Source organism: Silurus aristotelis (assembly GCF_946808225.1).
Source record: "Silurus aristotelis genome assembly, chromosome: 28".
Classification (NCBI taxonomy): Eukaryota; Metazoa; Chordata; class Actinopteri; order Siluriformes; family Siluridae; genus Silurus; species Silurus aristotelis.
This window is the reverse complement of record NC_139601.1, coordinates 14,710,618-14,725,321: the sequence shown is the minus strand read 5'-3', so window position 1 is coordinate 14,725,321 and position 14,704 is coordinate 14,710,618. Positions and strand designations below refer to the sequence as shown.

The 14,704-nt window shown below is 38.7% G+C and overlaps 1 protein-coding gene across 1 annotated transcript; it reads right to left on the bottom strand.

Annotated features, from left to right (window-relative positions):
• Positions 1–463: 463 nt before the first annotated feature.
• nicn1 (nicolin 1) lies at positions 464–14,243 on the bottom strand. The gene is made up of 7 exons (XM_083534585.1): positions 14,032–14,243; positions 12,506–12,641; positions 10,987–11,169; positions 6,861–6,974; positions 5,729–5,797; positions 5,226–5,330; positions 464–4,305 (listed from the first exon to the last, which is right to left on the bottom strand). Exons 2-7 carry the CDS (start codon positions 12,629–12,631, stop codon positions 4,264–4,266), a joined length of 639 nt encoding a protein of 212 aa, XP_083390711.1. The 5' UTR covers positions 12,632–12,641; positions 14,032–14,243; the 3' UTR covers positions 464–4,263.
• Between the last annotated feature and the right edge of the window lie 461 nt (positions 14,244–14,704).

Here is a 14,704-nt window from a genome sequence, read left to right as displayed (position 1 = left end):
CCCAATATTTTAGGGGTAAGATGCATTTTTGGAGCATTTTGGTCTTCAGTGGCAGGACTTTTAAACAGTCAGACGTACAAACAACAAAGTAAAGTGTTCAGGGTGAAGGAAACAAATGAAGCAAAAAGAAATCTGTGAAGTCATTCAAGAGTAAAGAAAGACAGGCTGGTAAAGAAACAATTCTGCTTATGGAGATTTACTGACGTTTCATGTAAAAGGATTAAGATATGATGTGCATTTTGAGATGTGCTCTTATAGAAATATGATCAGTGCAATAACAGCGCATTATTGTACATTCCAGTAGGATTTATTCCTTTTATCATTTAGTACAATATTGCTATCATCTAGGTAGTCATCCATTTTCAAAACTGCTTACACAGGGTTGCATGGAAGCCAGGGAACTCTGGAGACAAAGCAGTGGACACCCTGGACATGATCTCACACACACAAAACAATTAATTGATTAAGTTGTTCAAAGTTGTCTTTTATTTGTATATATTTGCAGTTGCATACACTGAATTTTACTGTCTGGTGGGCAATTATATATTTGCATGAACATCAGCTTTAAGTTTAACAGAACTTTAACGTAATTATAATTTTTGTACAATTCAATATTTTATCTCCGATGTTTCTACCTATGTTTATTTTCTTATAACAAAAGGTTTTTTTTTTTTGTAATTCAACAGCACGCGTGTGCAAACATCTTGAAGTCTTAATATTTAGAATCGTATTCATTCTTAATGTGCAACTGATGTAGAAGGAAGTTTGCATCATACAGAAGAAAACAATTGCTTTTATATTAAATAGACTGCATGAAGACAGTGAATAACGTCATTAAAAAAAGAAAAGCCTCCATTACATTACATTTATGGGTTTCCTTTTGAAGCGTGCACTTACTGCCATCTAGTGAAAATAAGATGAATATTGTGACGCAGGTGTTTCATTTAATGACATGCGTTATCTTGTTCGTAATAAAGAAGTTCCGCATTATACAGTCATGAAATTCAAAAAGCATTAAATAAAAAACAAACAAACAAACAAACAAACAAACAAAAAATAGGCGTCCTATCTGAAATTTAAAAGCGAGTAAAGCACTGGGACTGAAACATCCAGAGGACATTTACAGTCAGTTAAAAGAATGTTTGTAATGCACCCCTTAAATAATTCCAGTTGCGTATTAGGAGCCATAGGTGGATCTGCATGCTAGTTTTGCCTTAAATATTAACGAGGTGACGACGAGGAAGACATCCGTCCGTCAGTCCGCTTACTGACCCCTGAGAGATGTCTGAGTGCATGCTTTCACATTTGGCTTTGATTGTTGCATAGAAAGGGATACAAATTTCCACATTCGGAGGCCAAATACAGATTTACAATAAACCTGCATTTCATTAGTGGTTAACAAAATGAATAGCCAGAGCGCTTAGGAGGTACAGGCCCAGGATTTAGAGCCGATTGTCTTCCTTTGGGCTTTTCTTATTAGCTGATTATGTAAAATAAGTCCACATGAAGCGGAGATGAACAGATTAATGAAAATGTTGACACTTGGCGTTAATAATAATAAAAGGGAAAAGATTACCTGATACAAGCTGAACGTATAAAGTATTGACTCTGGCCATCACATTTCCAAATCTGTAAATTCATCTCAGACTCTGAATAGAAAAGATGCTTTGATTATTATTTAATTGCTACACAATTAATTAGTCATCAATAATGCTGCTTGAGTGGGTGGAGAAGAGTGATAGCAGGAGTGATTTGTGATAGAAGAGTATCTGTGAGAGTGAAAGGGAAAGTTTATAGGACTGTGGTGAGACCTGAGATGTTGTACGGATTAGAGACAGTGGCAATTGAGTAAAAGACAGGAGGTGGAGCTGGAGGGAGCAGAGCTGAAGATGTTGAAATGTTCGTTAGGAGTGACGACGATGGACAGGATTAGAAATGAGTTTTATAGAGGGACAGCGCATGTAGGACGTTTTGGAGACAAGGTGAGGGAGGTGAGATTGAGATGGTTTGGACATGTGCAGAGGAGAGACATGGGGTAAATCAGTAGGAGAATGCTGAGGATGGAGCCACCAGGAAGGAGGAAAAGAGGAAGGTCAAGGAGGAGGTTTATGGATGTGGTGAGGGAAGACATGCAGGTAAGGTAGTTGGGTTGAAAGAGGCAGATGTAGAGGACAGGGGGGGTATGGAGACGGATGATCCGTTGTGGCGCCCCCTAGTGGGAGAAGCTGAAAGAAGAAGAAGTGTTGCTTGTTTCGCTATAGTTTTTATTACATGCTTTATTGGCTACATCATCCACTTCATTAGGAATGTAGTTAGTAAATCAGTCGATCATGTAGCGGCGATGCAATGCATAAAATCATGCAAATGCAGATCAAAAGCTACAGTTAATCCAGTTTACATCAGGGATCAGAATGGGAGAAAGTCTGAGTTGTGCGACTTTAGACGTGTTATCAGATGGGCTGGTTTGAGTCGAGTGCTCTCGTGGGATTTACACACACATAAAAAACAAAACAAAACATAAAATGTACAAAACGCAAAAACACCTTGTTGATAAGATTTTCGAGAACTACAAAGCTGGTCTGAGCTTTTAGAAACCAATAAAAACCCTATGAAAAGCACCTCAGAACGAGAATCTGAGGCTCTCGTGGGCACACATTCATCCAAACTAGACAGTACAGCTATCGGGTGATTTTCCCCTCTAACTGTACAGTGATGGTAAATCTGCACCCATGATAGCCTCAGATTCTCGCTCTCTGCTGACAAGAGCGGAACCAATGTAGTCTCCTAATGTTGTAGCCCATCTCCCTCAAGGTTTGATTTTTTGTGAGTGTCGAGATGCTTTTCTGCTCACCATGGAGTGCACATTTGAGTTGTAATATTCTGTCTGGCTGCTTTAACTAAACCTCGAACCTGCTCAAATCTGACCATTTTCCTCTCACTTCTTATATAAAGAAGCCATTCCATTGCTCAGTCAAAATGTTATTTGTTGTTCTGTTTTTTTTTTTTTTTTGCTAAATTCTGTGTAAAATTCTTGAGGCTGTTGAGTGTAAAAACCAGAAGATTAGCAGTTAATGAAATGATTGGCTGATTTTGTTAAGATCGTGAATGTACAGTTGTCCCTAATAAAGTTGCTTGTTGAGTGTTAATAACACTTGCTATAATCTCCGGTTAATCCAACTGTTTCACTTGTTATAACTTTAAAATGCAAAAAAATAAATACACGAGGAATCAATTAAAAAAGAACGTCAACCGATTTGATTCCTCGGACAGCATCAGCTGTTTTTTGGGCGATTTTTCCAGTCGAATCAGCGGCCAGACCGCATCGGGGAGAACGAGAATTCCGATTGGCTACAGAACAGCAAAACAAACCCCCCAAAAACGCTTGTTGTCATTCTTGCTCTTGTCTTTGCAACATGACAGACAATTGAAATAAGCTACACGAATCCCTGCTTGCTTTATACAGTATATTCACGGTTCTATCTCTTCCCTGTTTGGACTGCTGCCACCTGCTGGTATGGGGGAGTAATGCACTCTCACGCAAGGGCAGAACGTGCAGACACGGTTTGGTGTGTCGGATGCTGATTAATTAAAAATAAAATAAAAAAAGCCAAAAATCAGCTCTAATTAAACACATTGTTCCTATTACCCATTTAATGTACTAATAGCTGAAAAAATATACTGCTTAAAAAGACATCTAGTGCATTCCTATTGGTATTTTTTTCTCTTAAAATTCTTACATTAGGTGCTTCTCAAATTGCACACTTTGTTATGTACACTAACAAATACACTATATGTAGTGCACTATAAATACCCAGATAATTCTCTAATCAACAAATAAACTATAAATGTATTTAGTAGGAAGCTTTTTATCACAAACTGAGACTTTATCATCTATATTTAGTGATTAAAAGGTAGACAAAAATTGTTCATGAGAGAAAGAGGTTAGAATAGAATGGCAATGGGAACTCAATTATCCAGCCCATAATAACCGTGGTGAACAGGAAAGCATCACTAAATGCACAACACACCTACGTAAGCAGACCAGAACGCACTTCTCGCAGACAAGAACATGAACCTGATTCCTTGCTTCAATGACATTAAATACAGCTTGGTAACTTTAGTGCTAAAGAGCATTAGTGTTTCAGCTGAGACATAATAACTCGGTGAAGTGCATAGTGTATAGAGCCTTTTGAGACACAGCTACTGTCTGCTTGAAGCTGCAGCCTGGGTTTACAGAATTCCTGCTGAACCTCCTGTCAGTTCTTATGTGTAGGAAAGCAGGTTGATGTCATAGCAGCCATCTACCTGGAAATGCAGACAAGAATAAATTAAAATATGTATCTAAAACCAGGACAGCATATCTATTATAGGGGTATGCACAAACATATTTGCATATACTGTATTGTGTGTAATATATTGCACTCCCATAGTAAGTTAATTTGTGGGTATATTCACCGATCAGGCATAACTTTATGACCACCTTCCTAATATTGTATTGGGCCGTTTTTTAATGTTCCCAAAACAGTTCTGACCCGTTGAGTATTAACAGCATTTACTTTTTCAGTAGTTTGAGCTACAGGAGCTCGTCTGTCGGATCGGACCACACGGACCAGCCTTCGCTCCCCACATGTAACAATGAGCCTCGACCGTCCATGTCGCCGGTTCACCACTTTTCCTCCCTTGGAGCACTTCTGATAGATACTGACCACTGCAGACTGGGAACATCCCACAAGAGCTGCAGTTTTGGAAATGCTCTGACCCAGACGTCTCGACATCACAATTTGTCAAACTCGTCTAAATCCTTACGCTCGGCCATTTTTTCCTGTTTCTAACACGTCAACTTTGAAGGCAAAATGTTCACTTGCTGCCTACTATATCCCACCCACTAACAGGTGCCATGATGAAGAGATAATCAGTGTTATTCACTTCACCTGTCAGTGGTCATTATGTTATGCCTGATCGTTGTATCGTTGTGGTCCTTTTAATATAAAATTATGATTAAAATACAGAAATATAGAATTATTAGAATGTGCACATTACTATAAACCTGTGATCTGAATTTCAACCATCAATACGGCATTCTGATAAAGAAAACGAAACTGGTAGTAGAGATCTGACTGATCAGATCTCAGAATTCGAAATGTGGTATAAAATGCAATACGCATGGACTATCACTTTCGATCGTTATCGTTTTTGCACTTATCGTTCGGATGGGTGGGACTCACGTCAAAACGCCCTATACAGGCGGAGGTCTGGCTTGACTGCATGATCTCGGTGAGAGCCCACATTTGCTGAATACTAGATGACACAGTGTCTGGATCGGGAAGCCCCTGATACAACAAAAGATTTATCTATTTAATGATAACTCGAAACAATAAATCTAAGGAGAGAAGGAAAAAAAAAAAACATTTTGTGAATAAGTACTGTGTGAGAAACACTGTGTCTTTTCATCATTCTATTAACATCTTTGGGTGATAAATGGAAGTAGGGGGGTCAATGGCACTTAGAACATTAATCACAATATAGAGAACAGGGTCCGTAACAGAAACTCATTACCGTGCTGAATGAAGAAGAGTAAAAAAAATAAGTCATTCACAGGGAACATAAAGTGCAAGTTAGACCTGTAATACAATCTCCTCGCAGTGTCTAGTGATCGAGTTTGATGCTAAAGTTAGATGTTCAGAAATGTGATTATCATTAAACACGGCTCTTTCCGGAAAATACTTGCATTCAAATCGAGAGGCTCTTCAGCCGGTGTGATAGTAGACAACCAGGAAGGTATATCCCTCTCTGATTCCTTGGGGGAAAAAAAACAAAAAAAACAATGCAGACTGGGTTATAATTCCTCTCCACTGCTTCTCTTTCTCTACCCATTCCGAGGCATCCTGAGGTTGCGCCATTTCCACGGACAGTGGGTCAATTGGTACCGGGCCGCATAGAAAGAATACAAAACTTACATTATTTCCGTTTTATTTATTATTTGATTCTGAAAGATGTTTTATTTTGGAAAATTACCGGATTCTCTCCGCCACATCTGTCTATGACTTGATGCATGTGAAGATGCTTCCCTCGGTCATGTCTTACCTCCATCCACTACCTTCTTAAAGGGGCTCCGGCCGCCAACACATAAATAAATTGAAACCCCCAACTAGCAAAATGAACAAAAAACAACACAGTGGATTCACGTTTATTATTATATTTAGAAAATACCAGTTTTTATGGTCGTATCATTTTATTTTGTTGTATTTATCCACCACACCTTTAAGGCCGGGCCGGGAAAATATTGTCTGACATTAAACCGGTCCGCGGCGCAAAAAAGTTTGGGGACCGCTGATCTAAAGGCCTGGAGAAACTGGTGTTGGATCTATGATGAGCGCAAATGTTGAGTTGCTCAGTAGCTCCTGGATCCACAACGTCAAATAACAGTATAAGACTGTAGAAAGGACGTTACTCATAATCTTACACTCCAGTGCTCGTGTTAGTTCTCACTCTCCGGTGTTTTGTATTGTTTTAAAGACTATAATCATACTCTTGATGTCACCCAAATGAGGATGGGTTCCTCTTTGGAGTCTGGTTTCTCTCAGGGTTTCTTCATCATAACATCTAAAGGAGTTTTTCCTGGTCACAGTCACCATGGCTGCTCATCAGGGATAAATACACATCATTCACCTTCACTGTTGATTTCTGTAAAGCTGCGTTGAGACAATGTCCGTTGTGAAATGCGATATAGAAATAAACTTGGGTCAAATCTAATATACTGTTGGAGATTTATTACAAAACAAAAACAATCACAACAACATTATTGTATATTTTTCAACAATGATGACGTCTGGAGTAGCGCCTCCTCGGTTTATACTTACTTCATCTGCTAGCGAGTAGATTTTGATGTCCTCTATGCTGAAATTCAGCCAGACTGACGAGGGCTGTCTCAGTATGAGGCGCACGGTAATAACGTTATCCGGCTCCGTCAGCATCTGTCAGCCAGCACAACAGAAGAAACCGCTTCGGTAAATACAATGGTGCGGAATTAATGTGACGGGTTCGAGACTTTTAAAGGGCTGGTTCGGGCTTTTTCAAACCTCCGGCACGCCGCCAGATGTCAGACAAAAGAAGTAAACCGCAAGCCGGCGGAAATTGGAAATTAAAACCAGCGGGTAACAAGAAGGAAAGAGCGAAACAAGAGAAAGTTCAAATTTGCTTGTCAATGGGATTCTTCTAAGGCAAAACTGGAACGGATATTTGCGGGAGGCACGATGTTTCTTAAGCCCACTTGACAATATTCCTTCAGAGAAGAAGGTTTTTGCTCGTTTATTTGGGCGAGATTGGTTTTCTACGTTTTGTTTTGGAAAATCTCCTCAGGTTGAACCCTCAGTGTCTTAAAACAATGGGCTTACAATACAAAGAGAAATGCCCAGCTTATTATTCATTCTAAATCCTAAAGCATATTCAGTAATTACAGCAAAGCTAATAGAAAATGCTGCAGTATTGGGAATGTGACTGTCTGGAGCTGCAAACACCTTCTGAAAGTTAATGCGGTTACAAGGCAAATATAATTACATTTTTAAAAAACACTGATATGGAGATTCTAAAATATACTACAATTACAGTCAGTTCCATCACTATTCCTATATAAAACTTATTACATCATGTTACAGTAGTCTCTAGTCATGTGACTAGAGTCATAGAATGAGTTTGGTCTCGGTCACCTCATATTTGTACAAGAGTGGCACAAGTAGACTGTAAATATTACGTAAAACAGAAAGAAAAACACAGTTTCCGTAAGCAAATTATACATGTATATTAACTTCAGTTAAAGTTACAAATATATTTTTTAAGCCATTATTCCAGGTTGCCAATCTTTTTTAAACTGTCTACTCAGTGCACCCTGGGATAAAGTTTTTCACAATCTATAGACTGTGTGAAGCAGGAGACCCTAACCACCGGGTTGTGGACCGATACTGGGCCACCTGGCTTTTAAATTTAGATTTTATTTCCCTTTTATTTACATTTTAAAGATGTCCAATTTCCAGCACTTGTTTTAGTGCAGTTTTTTTCAAGGCATAGATAAATGATTCTGCATTACAATGAACACACACACACAAATATATATATTATATACACAGTACAGACCAAAAGTTTGGACACAACTGCTCATTCAAAGAGTTTTCTTTATTTTCATGACTATGAAAATTGTAGAGTCACACTGAAGGCATCAAAACTATGAATTAACACATGTGGAATTATATATGGAATTATATACATAACAAAAAAGTGAACTGAAAATATGTCATATTGTAGGTTCTTCAAAGTCGCCACCTTTTGCTTAGATTACTGCTTTGCACACTCTTGGCATTCTTTTGATGCCTACTTTGAAGAACCTACAATATGACATATTTTCAGTTCACTTTTTTGTTATGTATATAATTCCATATATAATTCCACATGTGTTAATTCATAGTTTTGATGCCTTCAGTGTGACTCTACAATTTTCATAGTCATGAAAATAAAGAAAACTCTTTGAATGAGCAGGTGTGTCCAAACTTTTGGTCTGTACTGTATATATATATATATATATATATATAAAATGTATCTTTGCTTGAAAAGTCCGTCTTGTAAATGTATTGCAAGTATATATGTGATCAAAAAATAAAAAAAACAGCTATTAAATCCACACGAATATGTTTGAGCTTGTGCACTTTGCTACAGATGTGCTTTGATAGTGACTAGTGCACTTTCTGACCATCCAATCAAAGGACATAGAATTGTCTATGTATTTACAGTGGTCTTCGGAGTAAAGCAAGTTGCAATCTGATCGATTAAAACTACAAGAAACATGGATATGAATCAGTATGACGCCTTGTAGTGTTTACAGTGATGGCCTTATGCTAAGTCCCTTTGACCCGTGCAACCTCTGAAAACCTGACTGGATAGAACTTCAAACCGAAACTTACACCTCAGTGCACTAAGACGTGGAGCAGAAACGATATGAAATGAAGAAAATAGATTATTTGAGAATAATTTAATATATAGTATAGTATCTTCCAAAGATCACTTATTCACCCAGAAGTAAATCTCTCAGTTTTAAATGTTGCTTCAGATACCATAGGCCATTGATGATACTGTCATACATACACTATATTGCTAAAAGTTTGCATAAGTATATGTGCTTTTTGAGCATTGCATTCCATATTTAGTCCCAATTTGCTCTTAAAATTCGCTCTTCTGGGAAGATGTTCCACTAGATTTTGGTGTGTGCTTGTAGAGACTTGTGCTCATTCAGACACAAGGGTATTAACGGTGAGGAGGTCTGGGGTGCAGTCAGCATTCCAATTAATCCCAGAGGTGTTCAATAGGGTTAAGGTCAGAGCTCTATAGCAGAAGATCTTCCACTTCAAAACCAGCAAAGCATATCTTCATGTCATGCTGGAACTGATTTTGGTCTCCTAATTCAAGTGAAGGGAAAATTCCATGCTGCTGCATCCGAAAATTGTGTGCCTTCAGCTTTACTGTAACAGTTTGAAAAATAACCACATATGGCTGGGAATGTCAGATGACCCAATACTTTTATCCATGTAGTGTATATTATTAAAAAAGAATTGCAATGGTTGTGACATGACTGATGTGTCGCCTGTAACATTTGCCATGAAAGGACAAAAGGTGCTGGGTACAAATGTTGGGCAAACTAAAGCAGTGAATCATCTCACCGCGCTGGATCATTTAACGGGGTAATTATGCGAGGACGCTGACTTATTAGCATAGCATAACCCCGACTTTGAAACAGGGAGGCTGATCTAATTTAATTGAAAGGATAATTACGATAAAATAAAACCTCCGAGATCAAGGCCGGAGCAATAGAAATGTAAATTACTCAGAGGGCTGAATCACTGCCAGAATGCAAACAGTTCCAAGGATACGTTGCCTTTTGCTTTCATTTTTTCCTCTTTGTTTTTCCATGTCTTGAGGTTTTTTCAGCCATAACAATCAATTGCCATTTTTATAGCATTATGCAATAAAGCAAAAAAATTATCAGAAATATCGTGATAAATAAAATAGCAGACTTTCCAAAAGTAATTTACTCAAATCACTACCTTGTTGCTGGGAGTTTGTTGTTAGTTTGATATTGTGGTATATTGATTTGAGACTAGTTTTTGAACACGCCAACAGATGGCAGCACGAGGCTGCTTGCACAGTCGCAGGGAGCGCAGAACTTGATAAGTCGGTGTGCCAAAAGACATCGTCCTGTGTACAATCGGGAGCACTGCAACTGGCGCTATTCTGACCACGTGCCCGCTCTGTCACCGAGCTCTTCTCACGTGTGATTTTCTCGCCGGAAACAAATTGATCTCCCTTCCGCATCCACCCTACTCACCAGGTTTGCCGTGGGCTTCACCCTCTCCCAGAAGATGAAGATCAGCTCGTTTTGACACTGTTGCGGAGATCGAGCGGAGATCCAGTGGAGATCCAGCACGAATTGCAGAAAGTGCTGACAAGCTTCAAAAAGAAGACTTCCAGAACACATTCCAGGTGTGGCAGGAACGCTGGGAGCACTGTATTGCTGTGCAAGGGCACTGTTTTTGAAGGTGATAACTTTTAAACATTGAAAAATGAAGTACTTTCTTGTAAACAGAGCCTGGAACGTTTTTAATACCATTTCTCGTGCGGTTCTTCCCCCAAACAGTTACCACAAAGCAGGCACACAATTCTCCCTTCACTTTAACTTAAATGTGGAAAGCGTTTTTCCAAGAACACATTTGAATCTTAGGTGTCCTCAATCGTTTGTGTTCTAGTAGAGAACACTTGCTTCATCAGCATGTTTATGAAGTCCGAAACTTTGACAATACAACTTTTCTGGCATTACACCTACAGTGAACCTGACGTCTAAACGTGATGTTTTTTTTTTTACCTTGTTGATGATTTTCAAGTCGGATCATGTCGCACCTTGAGGCAGATAAACCTATAACACCAAAGCACATGGCTTTGGCTTACCTGTTGTCTGTAGATAGAAAAGTAGTCCTGTGATCCTCCTTCAGTGTGTGGACTGGACATCAGGGAGTAGTTTCTCACACATGTGAACCACTTAGCGGAATTCTCGTCACTCGCTTCCTCATTTTTCAACACTCGCACCGTCAGATAGGCTGTGTAGTAGTTCTTGAAGGAGATTTCCTGAATCTAGGGGACCAAAATAAAATAAAAAAAAAAAAAGCATGCTGGTCAACATTCGGAAAACTGGGAGCCATATTAGTTCGGCAAGGCATTTTTTTTTTTTTTTTTTTTAATTGATGGAAAAGCCAAAACAAAATGTGGTAATACTGATAAAAAATAATGTGTAATAAAGCCACAGTCAGAAATCCTAGTGACATCATCTCCAGTTGTGGAAAAAGTAATAAAAATATTCTACTCAAGTAAAAGTGCTGTTACTTCAATGAAATTTTGCTCAAGTACAAGTGACCGGTCTAAAAATCTACTCAAGTAAAAATACAAAGATTATTTATTCAGAGTAAAATTTACAGAGGATATAAATCTCTCGCATTTCTTCTCCCTAACTGTACTGAAACTGAACCGAACAGTGACTTACTGTTACACCCCCTAATTATCACACCTTGACTAAACAGCCCATACCCTGAATCATGTTAGTTTGAGGCAGGATTCATTAATGCAGTCACAAGAAGCCGATTCTAACACTTAAAGAATAATAGAGAACTGAACAAGGTTTAAGGACCTCGCAGTTTAAGGGCTAGCAATATTCCAATATATTCCAATATTCCTCTGGACCGCAGACTGGGGTGACTGTTCATCTTCCAACAGGACAATGATCTTAAGCACACAGCCAATATAATAAAAGAGTGACTACATGACTGTGAATGTCCTTGAGTGGCTCAGCCAAAGCCTAGACTTGAACCCCCTGGAGAGATCTGAAAATGTGAACCGACGCTCCCCAACCTGATGGAGCTTAAAAGGTTCTGCAACAAAGAATGGGAGAAACTGCAAAAATAGGCTTGTAGAATCATAAAAAAAAAAAAAAAAAAAAAAAGACTTTAGGCTGCAACTGGAGCCAAAGGTGCTTCAACAAGTATTGAGCGAATACTCTAAATACTTATGTACATGTGATTTGTTTTCCATGAAGATATGCTTTTGATGCATAGGTTGGAGTGGAAAATCTCCTGATATAAACCTCTGACTACAAATGAACCCTTATTGAACACCTTTAGGATGAATTAAAACGCTGACTGCACCCCAGTCCTCCTCACCCTACACCCTATTACTAACACCCTTATGGCTGATGTCCACACGCACACTTAAAAATCTAGTGGCACATCTTCCCAGAAGAGTGGAGGGAATTATAAGAGCAAATTGGGACTAAATGTGGAATGATGCTCTAGAGTCTAGAAGCACATACCGTACTTATAACCAGGTGTTCGCAAACTTCTGCCAATATATTGTGTAGTCCCATCACTTTTAATTAAACAGTTGTTTAAAATTATTCCTCCCCCAAAAAAATGCTTACATTGAGCGGCTCTGCAAGTACAACATCTGTGATATAAACACCAGGACGGACTGAATCGGACACCACATCGCCGAGCTGCAGAGCCACTGGCGATTTCACCACACAGTCCACTGGACTGCCACGCATCCTGCTGGACCTGAAGGAGTATGAGAACAATGAGGTTACTGATCATTATTATACAGACATAAAAAGCTCCTCCGTGTCTCAGGTGCCTTTGAAATCATAATTACGCCATACAGGCGAAATCAGGGCTTGGGATTTATGGAGTATAGCCGACGTACACGTGTCTGTTTGGGCTTTGAAAAGGAAGCTATTTACACTATATCGCCAAAAGTATTGGGTCACCTGGTCATAAGTACCGTATCTGATTTTTAAGCGTTGTATTCCGCAATTGATGCCGATTTGCTCTAATAATTACCACCACTCTTCTGGGAAGATGTTCTACTAGATTTTAGAGTCTGCTTATGGATATTTGTGTTCATCAGCCACAGGGGTGTTATGAAAGGCAGGTATTGATGTAGGTGAGGAGGCCTGGGGTGCAGTCAGTGTTCACATTCATCCAAAAGGTGTTCAGTAGGGATGAGATCAGAGCTCTATAGCAGGCCGCTAAAGATCTTCAGCTCTATGTAAACCTTATCTTCAAAGAGCTCACTTTGTGCACAGGGGCATCATCATGCTGGAACAGGTTTTGGGTTTCCAAGTTCAAGTGAATGCACAATTATGGTGCATCTAAAGTACAATTGAGTGCCTTCACTTTTGTGGTAACAGTTTGGAAAAGAACCACATATAGAAGGAAAGTTCAGGTCACCCAATACTTTTGGCAACATAGTGTATCTAAACTCAAAGCCATAATGAGTGAGTCAATGCAAATGTTACAGGGTTTCTTTTTTTTGATTGTGCGATTCCTACGTGTTTGACCAAGTTTTTATAGACTCATAAATAAATAAAAAGAACTGATTTCGCTAAATGTAGTTCAGTAAAAGGTACGATATTTGACTTTACAGTATAGTGAAGTCAAAGTCTCGCCGAATGGAAATAATTCAGTAAATCTTATTAAATCAAGCAGGCATTTTATTTCAAAAATTGTTTAAACTGTTGATGTTCACAAATGTTAATAATAATAAACCGCAGTTTTTTTTTTTTGCAATTATTTCCATACCCGTACCGAAACCGAACCGAGGTACGTACCGAATCGTGAATTTTGTGTACCGTTATATTAATATATTTAGAAGAATCGTTTGTTTGTTTGTTTATTTAAGTAACAAACTAACCACTAGAGGTCACTATTGGACAATTAAATCCTCGAGAAACGATTCCCATTCGGTTTACTGGAAAGATATAACCCTTCATGCAGCTCCGTTGAGCCTGAACTACAAAACAAACAAAAACAATGAGAAAATGGCTAAAAAAAAAAAAAAACATAAACCGAGCAAATCGAAAATTAACGCTCAATAACTAATGCTAACTGCTCAATTTCGCCGTGTGTATTGCTAGTTGTACAGCATACCAACCGCGAGCTTACTTACCTACAGAGCGCGTTAAATGCAGCTACTTAACATTAAAGAAACAAAATAGAAATTGTTAAAGAAAACAACTTTTAAAGCAGCAATCAAACTCCGTACACCTGCACTCTTATTTACAGAGCTCGATCGCTAAACGGTTTGCTAGCATGTTTGGTCGGAGCATCTTTCCGGGGATACAGGGTCTACTTCCGGCCTCGGTTACCATGTAAACGCATGGTTTCTTAAAGGGCCAGTACTGAATTTAATCTCGTGGTATAACAGTATTCTGTAGTTTTGCTACTTTGTCATACTTGTGTTTGCCTTAATCACAGAAGTAATGAAGTACAAATATTATGTTACTGTACTTAAGTCGATTTTTCTCTTATCTAACTTTTTTACACAAATATCTGCACTTTCTACTTCTTACAACTTACTTATTTTCAAACCAGACTCTTTAGTTTTAATCTATTTGATGATCAATATTTTTTCCAAGCATTGTACACCGTTTTTTTAGCCCATCAACCGATTTTTTGTCGTTGCGTGGCCTTTTCAGCGTACCACTAGCGTATCATTTCCTGGCACCCTTTACATACATTTACGGCATTTAGCAGAGGCCCTTATCCAGAGCGACTTACAACGGAGCAATTGAGAATCAAGGATTTGAACCTATGACCTTCAGATCCAGAGTCCAATGCCT

Excerpts from the sequence above, each read along its gene's own strand:
- nicn1 (XM_083534585.1), bottom strand. The coding sequence starts at position 12,631 with ATGCGTGGCAGTCCAGTGGACTGTGTGGTGAAATCGCCAGTGGCTCTG. Across the intron at positions 11,170-12,505 it reads TACTTGCAGAGCCGCTCAAT|ATTCAGGAAATCTCCTTCAA; the intron begins GTAAGCATTTTT and ends TTGGTCCCCTAG. Across the intron at positions 5,331-5,728 it reads AAGAGCCTCTCGATTTGAAT|GGGCTTCCCGATCCAGACAC; the intron begins GCAAGTATTTTC and ends TTGTTGTATCAG.